A 19,624-nucleotide genomic window follows, 5' to 3' on the forward strand; every position below is an offset into this window, starting at 1 on the left:
ATGATGTACAACAAAAATTACACAGCAGTTGCACTTCAGTGAGAGAACAGAGGTACCACATCAATAAAGACCATTTCACTAATGTTTTCCCTCAAAAAATTGTTTCACTTGCCAAAGAGAAGAGAAATGGAGACAGAAGAAAAATCATCCGTGTTGCTTTGCTGTTATTTCTAAAGCAAGCTCATGGGAAAACTTCAACATTTAAGAAAGCCTGATATAACACCAAATATCTTTTTTTTTAATAGAAATTTCTACATGATTTCTACATGGTCCCTATTTCTGTTGTTACCAAAACAATGACAAGGCTTTATGGACTGCACTGTCATTCACTGTGTCTGCCCTGTAAGAGCAAAATAGATCAATTCCACCTTGCCTATGGAATTATAAACCATCTCCAAAACACAACACACATACTGCTCCTACGTACCAACATTACTCCTTAAAACTTGCTTTTGGCAATTCACTTACCCATTCCCTCTTGCAGAATAAGCACTGGAATGTTGAAACGTGGCATATCTGACCCATAAGGAGGCCAGGGAGGGCAGACACAAAGAGTTGGAAATAAGGAACCACTGCCAGATGCTGACACCCTCATCCAAACCTGCATTAGGGTTCAATTTCCTGGAACACAGTTCTGCACATGAGCCTGAGTGTCACTGCCCCAGTATTTCCCCAGGGCCTACACAAACAGCTTCTCATGCCTGACATGCAGCACACAACACTGTTCTTGTGTACTTTTGGGGTTGTTTGGGGGATAATTTCGTTTTAATCTATGTACCTGGGTTGCAACTACTCAAATGCTTCTCCTTCCTTGTAGAAAAGCAGAGAGAACTCTCCAGCCTCCCACATGGAGAGCTGCACCTTGCAGGGAAAAGCAGGAACAACAGGAGCTTTCTGTTTTCATTTGCAGCCTAAAGCTTTAAAGTACCTAACAGTGGTTTCAGCTGTAACTGTGAATTTTTCTTCATTTATGTTTCTGCACATGTATACCAAATCCAACTTCCTCATTCTCCCATCCAGAGTCATTCCAGTCTCAGTGTTAATGTGATTAAAATGATGGAGGATATTGAGGGAATCACTAACTTCCCATTTTTAACTTTTTTTTTTTTAATATAGGAAGACATCAGGCTGCTTTCTCAGTTCTGCATCCCACAATGCCTACAGCTCCATTTCAAACTGCTTGAAGAGATTTCCAAAGCATCAGGAACACTGCACTTACTCAGTCAGCTGTGGCAAGTATTAAGAGCAGGAGCACCAGATGGAAATGAGCTCCAGCACAAGTTACTGGCTGCCAGCAGAGATGTTAAATTCTCTTTCAGTTACTTTCAGCCTACTCTAAGTGAAAGATAAACCATGCTAAAAGGCAGTTTAGACCAAGCTGTTCCATGTTCCACCCAAAACTGATAAACAAAGTCTCAATGACTCCAAGCAGCAACTTAAGATCTAGTTCAGCTACTCAGCAACCCATATCCTCTACCTTGACACCAGCACCAGCATCCAGCTGGTAAATAAATTAGAATTATTTTTCTAGTCAGTAATAAGTGGTTAAAATCTCTTTGAGGTTAATCAAAATACTGAACCATGCTAAAAGGCAGTTTAGACCAAGCAAATCCATGTTCTACCCAAAACTGATACACAAAGTCTCAGTGACTCCAAGCAGCAACTTAAGATCTAGTTCAGCTACTCATCAACTCATATCCTCTACCTTGACACCAGCACCTGCACCCAGCAGGCTCAGTACTATTAAATTAGCATATTTTTTCTAGTCAGTAATAAGTACTTAAAATCTCTTTGAGGTTAATCAAAATACTGAACCATTCATAGTTCATCTATAGCTATGGCAGGTCTGGACATCAGAGATGAAAATTTGCTTCCAATACTTAATTCTACATGATCTGAAACTTCAGAATCTCCTTGTAAGTATGATTTTTGCTGTTTCACTTCACTTCCAAAAGATTCAAGTTGAAGAAAATACTGATTTTTGAGAAGGACCTAACTCCTCTAACAAGGACTGCAAAGTGAGATGATTTTTCTTCAGTTGCCAAAGTCTTCTGAAAAAATCCCACTCAGCAAGTGTGTGAGTAAGGAGGGAGGATGTCTTTGAAGGGAAGAGTACACCACTGCTCCTTTTTCCATTAGCACTGGATCTGTCCAAGGTTAGCCAGGGAGCTTTCCAGCTCCAGTCTGCAAAACACATCCTGACATACCTGGCTGCATTCCCACCAGCTCATTAAACTCCACCTACATTCAAAAGGAAAACTCCAGCAATCAGCAATGGGAAACAGCCCCAAGAACTTCCCCTGGCCTGTCAGGAGCTAAATGAAATGGCAAAACTGATCATCTCAAAAACATTTCAGCTTTTACAGGCCTCAGTGGACCTGGATGCAAAACTGAGAGCAACTTCCCAAAGAGCCCACAGGGAAACTTTGGGAAGGTATCCCAGCACCTGTAAAGAGAGCTACAGCAAGAAAGGACCAGCCTGAGGCAGGGAGATCCAGGACTCCACCTCTGTGGGCAGTGTCCAGCCAGTTTTGTGCAAGTAAAACAATTAAAATAAAAAATTTTAATTGTATATATTTGATAATTTATATGATAATGTATAATATATATACATACATTTATAATAAAATGTATTATACATATATTTCCATAAATAATATATAAATATAATTATATATTAAATACACACATGTATCCAAAGTATATATAACACATATAAAATGTATCAAGAAATATTTAAAAAAACATGGATGAGTTTCAGTGCCTTGTTAAAGCAGAGTGAAACTGAAGTCAAAGACAGAGCTGACAACCTTAGTGGGACTTTAGAGAAGAGCAATGGAAAGGAAGGCTCACACTGCCATGGATATTTTATTTTCAGGAGGTGTGCAGGACTATCATTTCCAAGTTGACAAGGATCATGTTTCTTCCACGCTCTTGTGAAACACTCACTGCTAATTCCTGAGGCCACTAGGGAGCGTCCCCAGCCTCTGCATAGACAAACACCAGCAAACCCTCCAGCACTGTTTTGTTCTAATCAATCTCAAACCTCTCCCACCAAATGAAACAAGTTTACTCTCCTACACCAAAGAACTTGAGTGCTTCCTCCAGTGCAGTAACTCCTCTGAGCAAAAGCCAGAGGCTGCAGCCACTGCTGCATTTTTGCTTGTTCACCATGACTTAGCAAATTACTCTGGAAGGTCCTGTCCTGTCACATGCTCTGTCCCCGTCCTGTGACCACAACAGATATGGCCATGGGCATTTTTTTGCCAGCTCCTTCAATGCCACCCTATATTCCTGTCCAATACCCACGCCCTGATCTTGTTTCTCCCTTCCCAAGAACAATCCTTTCACTCACACAGCAAAGACTCAGGCAGATGCTTTCCTTATTTTAGTAGGGACTGACGCAGCACAGAAATCTGATTAAGTAACAGACAAAGATATAAAAAAATATGCAGCATAACAATCACTGGAACTGCTCCTGATACACCACCCCACTTTCTTTTCTCTGTATGTTCTCTGGAACAGAGGCTGAGCCATTCCTTAAACTGCTACAGGAAACGTTTTTGCAAAAGATGTCTAAAGAATTATATTTAACAGGAGTTTCTTGTACGCTGTGGGAATTAGAAGCCATTCCAACCAAAATACAAGGAATGTTTCAACACATCAGATCTATTGCTTGAGCACAGCCTGTAGAAGATAAGGGAAATTATTTTCCCTAATTTCTCTTCTCTTGTTTGAACTCCTGTTCTAAGATGGTAGGAGGAACAAAAAATTAAAACCAATTGCTCTTGTCTTAGTTAAGACAAGACAATGGCTAAGGCATAACACAGAATTATTAGGGAAGAAGGAAAAAGGCAGCTGGAATATAGACCCAGAGAGGAAGCAGAACATTTAATCCAACTATTAGAAAGAGTAATTTTTTTCCTCAAAACCTGAAGCTAACACAGTATCTGAAGAAAAACACATTTGCATATTAATCTGGAAAATAACAGATTAAATAATTTAGTTAAGGAATGTAACAACTACTCACCTGTCTGCACATCTATCACCATCTGATGGCCACCTCTCATCCCTGGCCGACTGTCTTCCCCATCACCTTCAGAAAAAGAGGAAAGGGAGAATTTTCCATTTTAAGATTTTTAAACCAAAGGAAGACACAGCCTCAACATGAAAGCAGAGAAACTCAGTAACTCACCCTTCCTTAAACACTAGCACATCACTTTTTCCAGGTAATATTTTTTGTGCATTATAAAACTGTACAAAGTTTTATGTTGAACTAGCTGGTGACTGACAGTACAGAGGGCAGAAGTGAATACTGCAACTCTCAGTGCCTTGGAGAGGAGCTCCAACGTTCCTGACACACTTGGTGCACACAAAAGAGCTCTGAGCTGTCCTTGCAGCTCTCCAGAAGGATGACACAGCCACCCTTTGGCTCCCCTTCCATCTCTCCACACCTGAGAGCTGCCTGAGGGCTGAGCTGTGAGAACAGATACTCAAAGGGCAGGGAAATGAACCCCTGGGATGGGAGCAGGAGGTGATGCAGACCACAGAGCACAGCCAGCTTTGCACCAGCTATTCTCACATATAAGGGAATTCCAACTGCCCAATTAAAGCAGCTTTCCAACCCCTTTGTGTACCTTAAGCATTCAGGACAGGTGACACAGATAATCCCTCCCAAGGGGTTTGGGGACAGTGCTCCACACTTGGCAATTGTCACCTTGGATCCTGGATTTGCTCTGTGACAGTGATTTCTGTACTTTGCAGTTAAGGATGCTGCTACAATTCTCCTCTCAAGGCAGACAGGAATGGAAAAGATTCTGCAGTTTGGATTTACTGTGTAACAGATCAGGACTTCAAAAGATGCACCTCATTTAAAATACTCCCTGTTGAGATAATGTATTTATTTGCCAACTCCTCAGTTTAAATTGAACTTACATCAACTCCATGTGCTAAATCCAGTAACACAGATAGCTGTTCTCATGTTTAACCAATATCCTGGGATTTGTTACTAAACTGATGATCTGTTCTTGAAGTTATAACTAGTATTCCTACAGCACTCCTTACTCAACCAGAGAGCAGGCTGAATTTCACTGAATTTGCAGACAAATGCAACTTTTTCAGAGAAGAAACCATTCCCTAGAACTCTCCTAGAGGAGACTTTCTTGCATCATTCTCTTGCTCCATATTCTCAAAGGAACAAGACAGAACTGGCAGTACATGAGTTCTGTCTTAAGAAATGTCCTTACCTTTGGTGCTTTTGGGGATAATCTGCCCCCAGCGAGGTTTGTACTCTTGCTGACTGATATACTGATTGAACAAGCCATCTGCAAAACAAAAATTTTGCTGGATAAAACATTTATCCTTCCATTTTAGCAAAATCACTATTAATGTGGGTAACTTCAGTCTAACTCAATCCAGTATGCCACTCCAAAGCCTCCATTTTCAGTGAGTTCTCCATTATGTGTCAGTTAGTTTGTTAAACTTTTGTTAGTTTGTTAAACTTTTGTTAGTTTGTTAATGAACTAAATGTGCGAGCACTAAAATAAAAAGAATACTTGCTACTAGATCAATCAGGAATTATCCAGTTTGCCTGCCAGGTCATGCCAAGTGTCTATAAATCTCCAGTGTGGTGCATTTAATTAAGAATAGAATCCCTCCCCCTTATTTAAGCAAAAGGAAAGTTGCCAGTGCATATAAAATTCAACCATTTTAGTGCATGTTAAGTTAAAACTAGGTCAGACAGCATCTCTGGAGCTCCATCTGAGAAGGGAGGCAGAGCAGATTGTTTAAATGCTGTGATATGGGACAACCAAGCGCTGGATGAAAAACAAAACACGAGTTTACATTCTCTTCAGAGAGTTAAGCAAGAGAAGCAACAGAGGAGGCGTCAGATCCTGGGCCAGATGTGCCAAGTGCAGCATTTCTGTGAGCAGCACTTGATCCACACTCCCCTTGTGCTCTCCACCTCTTCAGCATCCAGAGGCCAGTTCCTAGTCCTGTTCAGATGGTAGCAGTCCATCACACAAACACCAATTTTCTGTGAAGGAGAGCTGTAACACCCACACTCCCTGGGACTGCACGTGGGGAACTTGGTGCTTTTGTTCTTCAAATGTCTCCTCTGAAACACCTACCTTACCTTCTGTAGCACAACAAACTATGAGAGCACCTGAGCACTGCTTGCCTGGCTACATCCCACCCATCACCCAGCATCCCAACACACAAGCTCTTCTGACAAATGTTTCTGCTCTATTCATGTATGAATGCACTACCTGGAAGAAAAACAATAGGAATTTAATAATGATGAACGCCTCTGCTTATTTATACAAAAGCCCTTTGGAGGTATATAGGCAAAAAAGAATGATCCTTACTGAATGCATCCCTATTTATTTAGGAAAAGGTAAAAAATCTTTGTTAAGCACGACACAAGACTCAGAGAAAATTTTCAAGTGTTTCCTGGCATCCTGTACTTTGTCGTGACTGAAATCCAGGTTTTAATTAAAACCCAAGCCAGCAAGTATTTCCTGGGAGAAGATGAAAGCTCTATTTAGAGACCATCCAACAAGAAAACAAGGGCACTCAAGAGCTCCTGAAAAAGTGATGAGTTTGGTCTGAAAATATAAAACTTCCATAAACTCAGCTGTGCAAGCTTTTCCAAATAAATACTCTGAAAACAGGGCAGGTTTTACTTTCACCTCAGCAGCAAAACCAGCAGCTCTCCCCCCACATTAGGTAATCGAGGAAAGCCAGAAGTTTGCTCAATGTATGTAGAAGGAAAAGTGGTTTATTTTGGGTTTAATAGCAGGGTTCTTAACTCCCACTTCTTCAGCATTTATGAAGCTGGGACAACACACTAGAGGCTTGAAGCTTGAGATCTCATAAATTGTGATTCAGAAAAGCCAGGCCTAATAGAACAAATAAATGCATGTGCTGTAAGAAATCCCACAGTGACTCAGCCACAAACCCAGACAGAAATGCAGCTTTTTGGTTATCGTTACAGCCTCGGGTCTGCAAGACAGAAACCAAAACCGTATTTATCCCTATGGCAGCCAATAGATAATTGGACATAAATAGCTCAAAAGGATGAATTACACCACATAGGATCTGAAAGGGTGATTTAACCTCTCTCCCATGCTCTACACCCACAGGCTGCACTTGTCAAGATATGACACTTCTCCCCCACTGTGCCTTCGGCCTCTTTTAATAATGCTTCTCGTCTTCCATGGGACATTGGTTTGGAAATAGTCCAGCTTGCTTCCCAGAAATGTTTCCTTCTGCTGGAAGCAGTTCCACATTCACTCTACTTGCATTGCAAACCAGCAGCAGCTTGTTTTGGAAGCTGAATCACCACCTGTCTGACACCAGCAGGGAAAAAAAAGGAGGATTTCTAGGTGGATCCTGTAGCCGATGCCAGACCTACGCCAGCGCACTCCTTATGTTCGCTGTCAGGAGAGCACTGCTGACCAAAAGGTCTCCAAAGCTCCTGTGAGGCACTGAGGCTCACAGCTAGGCCTGCTCCCAATGAAACAGGAGTTTAAAATAAATTTCAAGACTCTTGTCAAAAAAAAAAAAAAGAAAAAGAAAAAAGAAAAAAAAGCGCTGAGTGGAAGTTTTTAAATGAAGTGTTTTCTGTCGCTCCGGAGACCTCTCACTTCAATGTCCATGTTTACTAAAATTACAGCCAAAAAAACAACTTTGTACTATTTTCAAGCCCTTTGCAGTAAGCCATGACGCATTTTGGATGTAACAACACGAAGTTCACCGTGATTAAAGCTTGGTAAATTCTGCCTCTTTGATAAGCCAAGTCTTTATTTTGCCAGCCAATTGCAGGCTACCCAGAAAGGATTACAACAAACGTTGTGGACAAAAATATTTAACTTGCTGAAGCCAATCAGGAGCAAGTTGTATAAAGTTTGGGGGTTTTTAGACAACACACATCTCCAGGTAGGGTTGCTGAAATCTGTTCACTTCACTGCCAATGGCTCAAAAACCTACAGAATGACATTGAGCCCATAATTTCTGGGAGCTGGGGTTTCAGGTTTTAGATTTTTCTCAAACCAAAGAAAAGCAGCCAAAATACCTAAACAGTTTGAGGCTCTTTGAGTCACAAACTACCTTCTAAAGAAAACGTGAAGGAGAGAAGGGTTCTTCTACCAGATAAAAATCCAGCCACTACTTGACAATTTCCTCAAGACTTGGGAGAAACAAGGAAACATACAATTTTTTTTTCTAGCCTCAGAGCTGTAATATTTTCTTGCACTTTGTTCTTCATAAAAATGAAACAAGGCTTGCCCTCAAATCCATGTAAGTTATCCTTCTTCTACACAAACCTCTACCATTTACCTCCCAGAGGCTTTGGATCCCTAGCCAGCCTCTCCCCTCCATATATCCCAATATACAGAACAGCTTTCTCAGAACTAAATCCAAACAATATTAAATGGTAAAATTCAGGTATTAAATTCAGTTTCCAGGGGAATCCAGTTGTTCCTGTGAATCATGAGGTCTGGGAGACACTGGAGCCTGCAGGCTGCACATCACAACTTCTTGTTTGTCACACAGGACTGACTTGTCACCAGATAAACACATGTCACAAACTGGCACGAGCAGTGCCAGAAGGAACACCTCAGTCCTGGAATACTAATGGCAAACCAGCAGTTCTTCCACCATTCCAAGCAGCTTTCCATGTCTACAGGAGCTGTGAGCAGTTCAACCAAGCAATTTGCACTCCACATACTCTCTGTAGGAATATTAAGCAGATTTTTTTTTTCCCTTCAATAATATAGGCCCAAAAGCTATAGGAATGGATCCAAATGTGAAGCATTTGAACCGAGTCTGTGAACCAGCTGAGATTTAGGGAACCTTTTCTTTTTGAGACGAAGTCAGGCAGCTGCCAGAGTTTCCATTTGCCCATTTTCGAAGTGTAACGCACAAGTCAAAAGAATCAGTGGGAAAAGTGTGGCTGCCTGCCACCGAGCTCTCAAAAGAAATCATCTGGTGATGTGAGGTGGAAGACAGCGTTCATCATTAGCAATGCAAAAGAACAAGAGTTAGCTCTGCCAGCGCTAATTCTTGACCACCTACTCTTTTTCTACATGACTAAGCCTATGGAAATAGCCCGCCAGAGATGCAGAGCGTTGCACTTTGTCAATACCCACCACTGCAAATATCAGCCTCTCCAGAAGACATTTTAGGCTGAACTGAGTGTGCAGTATCTCTGTCAACCTCGCTGCACTTCTGTCTGTGCCTTTAAGGCAATGAACTCCCAGATCAGCAAGCGGTCAGGAGTTCACATATTCATGCCCAGTCTGCAACAAAACAGTTGCTCTTTGAACGATTTCAGGGATAATTTAAGGATCTGTATGTCTCAATTAACTCTACACTTCAGCTACAGTACACAGACACAGGACTAAAGTTAATCCTCTTTTATTTGGAAAAACAACGCATCAGACAGGAGTTCAGTGGTAAGAACACCCACACCTTAGAGACTAAGCAGCAAGCTACTGAGACTTCACAACAGAGCTGCTAGGAAAGTAAAATGATAAAAAATCATCACAGAATGGCCTGGATTGGAAGGGACCTGAAAAATAATCTGGTTCTAACCCTCATGGCATAGAGACAGGGACACTTTTCAGAAGACCAGGCTGCTCAGACAGATGCAGAACAGAGTAAGGACAGGAAACTGTGGAAGATCACAGGAAGGAGAAATACTGCAGGAGAACATGCTGAAAGCTGAAAACCTCTATTCCCATCCTACCAAGAAGAATCCAGCTGTTAAGCACCATTAATATTCAGCACCTTGACTGCCACAACTTCAGACAAAATGTTCCAGCTGCAGTTTGGGGGGGGTTTGTGGCTATCAGAAGAGGTTTGTCCTGCCCTCTCCCCCACCCCAGCCTGATCAGCTCCCTGTCTGGGTTGGCCATGTGGCAGCACAAGCACCAGTGCCAGGGACACAGTGTCCTGAGCAAGGGCAGGATTGACCCAGTTAGTGAAAAGCCGCAGTGGTGTCAGCTTAAAGCAAATATGGGATGCAGCCTCGGTGTCTCAGGATAGATAGCACTTCTCTCCAAAGAGTGCTGGGAGGCCATAGAGCTTTAAATGGGTACATTTAAAGCTGAAGACAGCATAAAGAATGGCAGGAGGATGGGGGAAGGAAGGTTAATGTATTCCAAGACAAGCAAAATCATTAAGGATGACCAACAGAGCGATGGGAGATGCACACACTGACATTTAGCTTCAGCTGGCCAGGTGCTGGATTAAAATGAAGCAAAATAAACACCCCCATGCATATTTTTCTGTCCCTGAGAAGCAGTGACAAAACCTAATGATGCTCTTCAAGACTCTCCTGCTAAATTATCCACCGTCTGTTACTACCAAGACTTGCTGGAACTAAAAAAAGGCTGATAAAACAAGCTGCAGCATATTCCTTCAGCTCACCTAAGTGATGCCAGTGAGCTCCTCAGCATCCAAAAAGGGATGTGATTACAAAAACCAGGGAAGGAGGATTATCCACATCAAATCTGACAAGAAACAAGTGTCTGTCATGCAGAACAACACAAGACCTACAGTTTCCTACCAGGCCAGTCCTTTGCCAGGATTTCCACACCTGGAGAAGCAGAGCACTGCTCACAGCAGCCCCACTCTCAGCAAACATTAAGTAGTAAAAGAAATTAAAATATAAGAGCTCAAAAAAAAAAAAGGCTACAAACATTCACTTCATTAGCACCCAAGAAAAAAAATCCACTTTTGAGAGTACTTTTTCAGCACATTCTAAGACTTTGAGAGAAATTCCATTCAAGAAATCATTTCCACTCTGGCCTGCAATGAAGTGGAAAGAGGACAGCCTCCAGGCACTGAGATTAAGCCATGGCCAAGGCAGCAGAGCGAGGCAATGATAAAATCATCACCATCAGCACTCAGCACTCCTCTGGCTGCTGCTGCATCATGGTGGGCTCATCAGCTCCCTCCAGGCACTCGTGTCTTTAAGACACACACAGAAACAGCTCCCTGCTGCTTTTCCAGCCTGCAATCCTCCCTTGCCCTTATGATTCAGGAGGAAGCTGCCAGTTGCAAAATGCCCCTGCATTGCAGGAAGCTGTTCACACTCTGCTGTCTCGGAAGGGTGAGGATGAACATGGCAATTCTCAGTCTCAACACTTGTAGCTGCTCAAGGAGCTCAGCACAGGGCAGGTCTCCACTGCTCTGTCTGAAGAGAAACCTTGAGCCAAACCCATAGAAAACTACATACTGCAGTTTTGGAAGACCTGTTGCAATAAGCTCCTTAAAACTGTGCTCAGTTGAACAGCTTAGTCACAAAAAGATGGGAGGTTTTCATGGAAGACAACCCTTGATTTCCAAGCTATCACTTCTATCACATTCTGAGAAGCAATTCCAGCTTCAGTGGTACAAACCACATTGATGGGAGTCAAGCAGGTACACTGGGATCTTTCCAAAGGTATTACAAAATGACTGATTAGCTCAGAATTAAAGAATAATATCTCTGGTGCCAGCTATCCATGAAATTGGTTCCCTAAGTCCCTAACTCCACTGGCATCAGACACAAAGTTTTCCTCTTACACCAGTACAAGTGTCCCATAACAAATGACTGCACAGAGTTGAAAAGCTCTACACCCACAGCCAAGAGCACCTTTGTTTTATCACACTCCAATCCAAAACTGCTGCACAGGTCCTGAGAGTCACTTCAGTGCAACAGCCCCACTCTTTCTGTATCCCATTCGATCAGGAGAGAGTACATCTCCCTCCTTTTAGGAGCTGAGAGCTGTTTATACACCGTGTTTTTAAGCAGAAAGCTTTCAAGTAAAAGATTAATAGCAGTTCCAATGAAACTGACTGCCCTGCCAAGGTCCCACTCTGCAAAGGAAAACAGACTCTGCCTCCAGTCACTCCCACAGAATTGTTCAAGGATTATCTTCCCCATAAGCAAAGAGAGCATCCTCATCCAGACACAGCTGAAAACTTCTGCCTGAACACCAACTCAGTGGTGAGCTCCAAGCAGAAACCATGATCCAGATCACCACTGAGAATTCCAGTCTTCTGCTTCCCTGCTCACCATTCCAGTGACTTTGACAGTTTAAGCCCACCTTCAGCTTGCCAACACTTACATGAAGAACTCGTCTTTACCCACTCAAGTGCACCGCCTTGTCATCTCTGGGGGAAAGTGACTCCAAAAGTAGCAGCAATAAGAGATTTCATGAATTTTTATCCTTCATCACACACACACTCACAAGTCCAAAAGCTGACAGCACACCAGAAATGAAACAACACATGGACCTGCCAACTCTACTACTAAGCACAACTAACATGCAAAAGAAGGTAAAATTTCAATGCACTTTTTTTTTTCAAGCTAATGAATCACTTCCTCTGATTCTCTTACCATTCACAGCTTTTTCTATCAGTTCTTCACAAGCATCGAAGTCCCCCTTCAACACCAGTTTGTCGTGCAGGTCTGTCAGCATGGGGTGCTCCAGAGCAATCTTGGTTTTCTTCTGCAGCGACTCGAAAGCCTCGGTGTAGTTGTGCTGCCGAAAGTGCTTTAGGCAAAGGCGAATGGCTTCCTGTTCACGGTACTACTGGAACACAAGAAAACCTCTGAGACATGGAGATGTTTCCTCTGACCAGCACTGCTGGCAGCTACCTGTGACCCTGCCCAGAGACAGGATCTCTTATCCACGCCGCACAAAGGGCTCACGGAGGAAGGCTGTGTGAGAGACATTACAAGCTGTGCAGGCATTTACTTTCCAACAGTATAGAAATTATACAATTTGGTATCATCCAATTTAATAAGCATACAAGAAAGAGAGTGCATGGTGTCCCAGATCTCTGGGGTGACCATTATTTCCCCCCCATCTGCTTGGCCCTGCTGTTCGAGGCCTACACGAAGCACAGAGCAGGAAAAAGCCGTCGCTATCAGCGTTACATAATTTGATTGTATGACTCTTACATAACAAAATAATTTAGAAGAGTAAGTAGGTCACAGCTTTTCTAGAAGCAGAAGGAGGAAAAAAAAAAGCTGTGAGAATGGGAATACTTGCAATGACCAGCACTCCTGCCACAGAAAGGCAGAAGGCTGACCCCAAATCCTGTGGGTTTGTGAGGGTTTGGAATCGCAGCACCAAGGATTTCTGTGCACGCCAAAGTTTTAACTTCTAAATATTCTCCTGCATCTTGAAGCAGAACCTCTGTTTTCACACCACGGATGGAGCCACAGCTGCCCATCTCCCACTCAGCTGTGGGAAGGGGTGAGAAAGGTGAAAGAAAACCCACGCTGGGTCAAACATCCTGGCACAGGCACACGAGGGAGTAGTAAACTCTGAGTAAGAGCTACAATTTTCAAAGCTGCTAACAAGATGTATCAGAAACACTGATTTTTAGGTTGATAAGTAGGAGAAACACTTATTTTAAATCGACTTTTCAATCCTAAATTCTTAAGCATTAAAAAAATCTCCATTTCCATCTTTAACACACAACTGCTATGGTAAACAGCAAATGTAACTTTAAGCATATATAAGACTGATCAAATTACAGACAAAAGATTTTACTCCTAAAAGGACACTACTGCTTAAAGTGAAGTTTATAGTATTTAAATGAACAGAATCTTTTTGAAAACCTGGAACTAACACTGACATTCAACAAAATTTAATGCTCTCGAAAGAATGGCTCTATAGCAAGAATTTCATAAACTGAAGCAGCTAAAAAGAAACACGGCCATGTGCTGTATTTTTAGTTCTTAATCCATCAGTATTTCACAGCTGCAAATAGCCAGAACTATGCATTTTTAGAAAACCAGTTCCCAGCCCACATAAAGGCCAAGGACATGTACCGATAAGAATGCAAGGCTGCGGTGAAGAATTATTAAAGCTAAAACAGTTTTACAGCACAACTGGCAAAAAACAACTCCTTTTTTTTTCTTTCCAAGAGATGCCTGAGACACTCTCTAAGCAAATCTTCACTTGCATGAGTCAAGGCCAAAACCAAATTAGATTTTTTTTGTTCAAAGGGATAGCAAGCAAAAGGAGAGCTGCACACCAGTAACTATCAGCTTCTGCATTTTTAGATCCTCCAGTTTAAAAATCAGACAAAATATAGACTTGAGACAGAGTCTCCTCCCTTTTACTGAGCCTCACAGGACTGATAGATCTGGCTTAGATAGCCAGGAATGACTTGGATGGAGTCTGGCCACTTGATGCAATATAAAAGTTTATATTCAAGTTTATATTCAAGTGACATCATGGTAGTACTTCAAAAGTTAGATGTAAGAAGCTGCTTTAAGCAAAAAATGTATATAAAAGGCTCCTTTTTAAATGCTGTCATACAGGTTTAAAGAGATGACAACCCAAATAATAGCTTTGATCTGAAGCTGTAAATAATTCCTATGGTTAAAAACGTAACAAGAGCAGGAGACTAAGACATCAACACTGTCAAATACACTCATAGAATTAAAAATACTTATGTGCTCATTATCAGAAGTGGTACCCAGTGACAAAGTACCACTTCTCAGGTGCTGAAGTATGTCCACTCCTCAGGAAAGAGGGGTAAGGCTGTTTGGAGGCAGTAGGCTGAGCTGGACAGCAAGGAGAAAGTGCTGAGGAATGTTTCACTCCTTATCCATTATCCCCAGCTCCACTCCCCACAGCAGAGGGAGGTTTTGCTGGCACAAAACAAAAAGGAAGGGCAATGTGGTGTAGAAGTTCTCTCATCTGATGTTGCAGGCAGTGAAGAATTATTGCACTTCAAAGACTCCGAGATTTCCAAAAACACACGTGAAAATATTCCCACATCTCCAAGAACTGGAAGAAACAGGTCAACCTTTGTGCCTTTCCCTAAATATGGGACAGCACATCCCTCTCCACAGATCCAGCAACAGTGGCCTCTCTTCTGTGAGAGAGGAGGACATCAGTGGCACATGCACCCATCACCAACAACCTGGCAGTGGATCCTAGCAGAGCTCACACCACCATGACTCAGTCTCTGCACTGCTGCTCTGGGGCTCCAAGCTCCAGGAGAACAATGCTGGCAGCCCTTGAAGAAGCTGTCCCTACACACAATGCTGACCAGGAAAAGTGCCCATTCCATGGGAGAAGACGGAACAAAACAGATGAAGACATTGTCACTGCATGATTCCTGACCAAAAAAGAAAATCAAAATCAGAGCTTCCTGCTTGTAGCAACTGGTCCAAACTGCCAGACACACATCCACATGCAGAGCCAGCAAAAGGAAAACCACCAGCAGCCTCTGTCAAGTGGACTTCCATCATCAGCTGACTCATGACCACAACACCACTTGGACCCTAAAGCAGCTCCAGACAACTTCCACTGTGCTGGTTATTTAAATCCTCCACAAAGCAGCTCATGATGTTGGTGTAAATGGGCAGGAGCCAGACACCACAGCACCCTGAACTAATCACACACAACCTCTATCCCCTTCTAAGTTCCTCCTTCTGGAAGCAGGATACTCCACTGCCCCACTACTCAGTTCTACTCAGCTGGGAAGGATGTCTTCTCTGCTACACAATATGAGTTTCATTAATTGTTCCAGAGAAACCAAAGCACAAAATGTACCAATAAAATGTGTTCTGCTTGTCAGTGTGCACTTCCCTCCCACGGGAGAGGCATCTCTAATACTCAATTAAATACAAGTTATAAAAATAAAGTTTGGAAATCCTTGAACTTTCTGTCTATCTAATGACAAATGACATAAATCATCTCATCTCACAATCCAGTGGCACCAGCCCCACTCTGCTCCAGGATATTCAGCAAAAAGACAGTAAGAGGGAAACATCTAAAGTGCAAGACACCAACAAGGATTCTCTTTAAAAAAATGTCCTTTTTATACCCTGTAACAAAAGGTGCATCTGTAACCCAAAAGGTTCTGGACTCCATGGACTGGAGTTAGAAGAATCAGAAGATAAGAAAAGGGAGAAAGAGAATCTGGTTTTAAGATTCATTTCACTTCCAATACAAATAGTAATACTTGACTAATATTGTCCCCTCTGGCCCAGTGTTCCCTTCTTGTGATGTCTACCTGTGGGGGTTTTTGGGTGATGCTGGTGGTTATGAGGTTTCTTGGGGCTTTCTGTTGGTTTCTCAGAGAACAAATAGAAAAAATTCAGAACGTTTTCCTTAGGGTCAAAGTCAGCCACATGGTTCCAACTATGCATGTTTGCTGTTTTAATAGCTGATGTTCAAGGAATGAAAAGGTCACATCACTCCAGTAAGAGAAGTTTCACAAGATTCTGAGACTGGGAATCTTCAAACAAACAGGCATCTAAAATGCAGGCCTACCTTGCTGTACCAGTTGAGGCACGGCTGGACCACATCTGGATCATCAATGCCATTTAGTTCAACATACCAGATACTAAAATTGAAGCTAGGTCCCCAGGATAAGAGTGGAACTGGAGAAGAAAGGAAAAGGAGAAAAACTATGCATAAACATCAGTCACTATTGCAACAGAATGATTTTAAAGTTTACACAAAATTCAGTGTTTCTGACATAAGTTCTAGCTCATTTAACTTAGCTTAGGAAAATTACCAAATACATCATGTTCAAGTTTGTCATTTAAAGCAACCTGTGCTGAGCAACATTAACACAGCAGATCATTACAAAGCAGAAGCTTGCTTTAAGCAGAAGAGCAAAAACATTATCATTAAAAACAGCTCCAAGAGGCAACAAGCTTTGACAAGGATGGGAATCACGAGCATACTAGAGACAGTATTTGCTCCTCAAAGTACATTTATTTCCCCATTTGTCAGCAACAATTATTTTCCCTAATGGTGAAGACAAGAAGCTTGGGTAGTTTAAATTTTACAAAATTAGTAACATCTGCAAGTTGTGGAGGAGCGAGGGAGGGAAAACTGTCAGTTTCTAACTTAAAAACTCTATTTTTTAAAATCTTTATTTAATATGTGAATTTCTTTTCTGGTGATATTTCATCTGAATATTGGAACAAATGGACCTGAAATACTAAAAGACCCATGAAATACACTACAGCCTCTCACCTATGGTTTCTCTACCACTCTGGGTTAGTATCTGTGGCCTTGCACTGATTTTGTGGTTAATCTGCAGGTTAAGACCTGGTTCTGCTTTTTGAAGCAACTCCAACCCCCAGAAAACTTGTGTGTGAACTCTGACTCATTAAAACTGCAGTGAAATGGAGTAGTTTCATTTCAAATACTTTTGTTTCCTTTTTATTTGACTCTAACTGATAAACAGGAAAAGACAGCATTGAAGTTGAATGAGCAATCAGCAACAGCAAGGAGTCCACCACCTCCTCCCTTCCACTATTTTTGCGACTAAGAAATTGCTGTTGAAACAGGCACCATGAAATACCACTGAGATTAACCTGCTGAACTCACGTTTTTCTGACCTAGTCCTTGAGGAAATAAAAACCCCAAACTCATCATAAAGCTGTTCCTGAGCTCTTATAGGTTCTTAAGTATTTATACCTCAAAGAAGCTACATCTATGATTGTCTGCAATGTGTTTGGGCACAAGGCACATGTTCAAACACATGATTTTCTAAGTTTTAGAGGGTTGATTTACAAACCTATTGCTAAAGACACACAGTAACTTCTGGGAACAGTCAAGAGCCAAAGAGACTTTGTATATGCAACTCTTAACTGATTTTAATATCCCTAAGAAGGTACTATCTATTTTACAGCTCTCAAAACATCTTTTCAAACAGGTTTTTTTTCAACTTGATTATTAAGCACACAGCGTGATGCTTTCAGAGCAGATCCTTGTAGGTGCATGTTTGTGGAGAGAAAAGTGAGGTGGTCAGAAAAACCAAGAGTCACCTGTCTCCCATCCACACTGCACCCTCTCTGCCCAGGAAATTTCCCCTTTCTGACTTTCACCCCCTGCACAGGCTGAGTGCTGCCAATGGGGTAACCTAACCCCATAAAACATGACTGCTGCTAAATTCAAGTTGGGTCCCGGATATCCTACCCATCACTGCAGCAGTCTGGCAAAATACCACATCTAAGGGCAGCACCTCTGGTCTGTCCTCAGACCTGAGCACTCAGAGCAGACCAAACTGAGGTTAAATTTGGTATTTGGTCAGCTATAAACATCAAAGTCTATCCAACAGCTCACTGAACTGAAACACTCAACTAAACCACAGACCACCTCAAATGGGCCAAGACCATCCATTTCCTGATGGCAAACCTGAGGCCAGCTTCCAAATTGAAATATTACCACCTTCTCTATCCACCTCCATTTCTTTTCAGCAATTCTCCTCAAAACTTCTGTGAGATTCTTTCAGAAAACAAATTAACAATTCACCTCCTCCCTTTGATGCTAGCTACAACCCCTAAGAAGTTACTGGGATGTACACAAGAATCTGGGGCAGCTCCCACCACAAGAAAAAGCTAAGCCATCAACTTGCTGACATTTGTCCTCCCCAGTTAACTCAGAGCTTCCAACAGTCTTTTTTACAAAAAGGAAAAAAAACAAAACACCAGAAATGGTGATTTTTAACAACAAGATTTTCAGGGTGCAATCTTTTCTAAGGAAAGCACATTAAGATGTACAGGGGAGGGAAGGAAAACACTTCCCCAGAACTGCACAGGCAGAGAAAACTGAACCTGGCTTCACAGGAGCAGAAAAAGAAACAAAGCTGAAGGTTGAGACTGAAATGTGATTTCTATTCCAGTTAGACAAGTTGAAGTGTTCTGCTGGATCATCTCCCCACTTCTGAACTTCTCTCCTGACTCCCAGGAGAAACCTCTCACCCTTTCTTCTGCCCTCTCTCTTTTGAGGTCTCCACAGGAGTGCTCAGATCTTGAGAAAAATCTCCTTTCAGAGCACCCACAATCTGCCTTATACCTGGAAAGAGGAGGCACTAAGTGCAGCATGGAAGCACTTTTTTCTGCACACCTTTGAGATGGAAATGTGCTACAATCAAAGATGTTGAAGGCCTAAAGGTATGTAATTCCTCCACTTTTTATCAAAAAGCCACCTCACTGTGTTTTTTCCTGCAGGTACCACAGCAATCCATCCTAAAAGGTGTAGAACAGTTCAATTGTCACTCCACAGTGAGAGGAGTTCAGCAAAGGAAAAAAAAAATTAAAAAATCAATATTCTTCTGAGAAACAGAAGGTATTTGAGTCACTTAAACACTTCTTAATCTATACAAGAATGATTTTAGGGGATACTTCTGAATAATAGCTATGCCTAGGTAAGGACTGCAACTCTATTGTACAGAAACTAATAGCAAAGGCATTAAACACAGTAATTTTAAATATCTCTCTCAAGCTAATTTCTGTGTCTCTCATCTACAGGCAGACATACAAACAGGTACACTTGCAAAATTAAGAAAATATCCATTTAAAAAGTATCCCTCATTTTTGTTCCATCAAAGCCTAAAAATCTTGAAGTCTAGTTACCAAATCCCATGCAATGAGAATTACACCTGGCATTTTTCAAGTTCTTTTATGGCAATCATTCTTTACACCTTCTGCTTTCAAGGACACAGCACAGAGAAATCTCTGCTTGGAGGAATCACAAGAACAGAGCCAGAAACAAAGCTCACAGACATGAAAAAGATTATTCTTCGATATTTTGTCCAGATAAAGACTTTCTTCTCTCTCTCCAGCTCTTTAATGAGGTAC

General features: G+C 41.9%; 1 protein-coding gene across 5 annotated transcripts in view; it reads right to left on the bottom strand.

Annotated features, from left to right (window-relative positions):
* MKLN1 (muskelin 1) overlaps positions 1–19,624 on the bottom strand; it is a 107,572-nt gene that overhangs the window by 60,272 nt on the left and 27,676 nt on the right. For 4 of the 5 annotated variants that reach the window (XM_074538675.1, XM_074538676.1, XM_074538677.1 and 1 more), the window contains 4 exons: positions 16,299–16,408; positions 12,392–12,584; positions 5,247–5,324; positions 4,031–4,096 (listed from right to left, as the gene is read on the bottom strand). In XM_074538675.1, coding sequence (XP_074394776.1) covers positions 4,031–4,096; positions 5,247–5,324; positions 12,392–12,584; positions 16,299–16,408 — 447 coding nt within the window. Of the gene's footprint in view, positions 1–4,030; positions 4,097–5,246; positions 5,325–12,391; positions 12,588–16,298; positions 16,409–19,624 lie in introns of all 5 variants that reach the window. The other variant, XM_074538679.1, reaches the window with a different exon arrangement.

This window comes from Zonotrichia albicollis, chromosome 4 (assembly GCF_047830755.1).
Source record: "Zonotrichia albicollis isolate bZonAlb1 chromosome 4, bZonAlb1.hap1, whole genome shotgun sequence".
NCBI classification, from domain to species: Eukaryota; Metazoa; Chordata; class Aves; order Passeriformes; family Passerellidae; genus Zonotrichia; species Zonotrichia albicollis.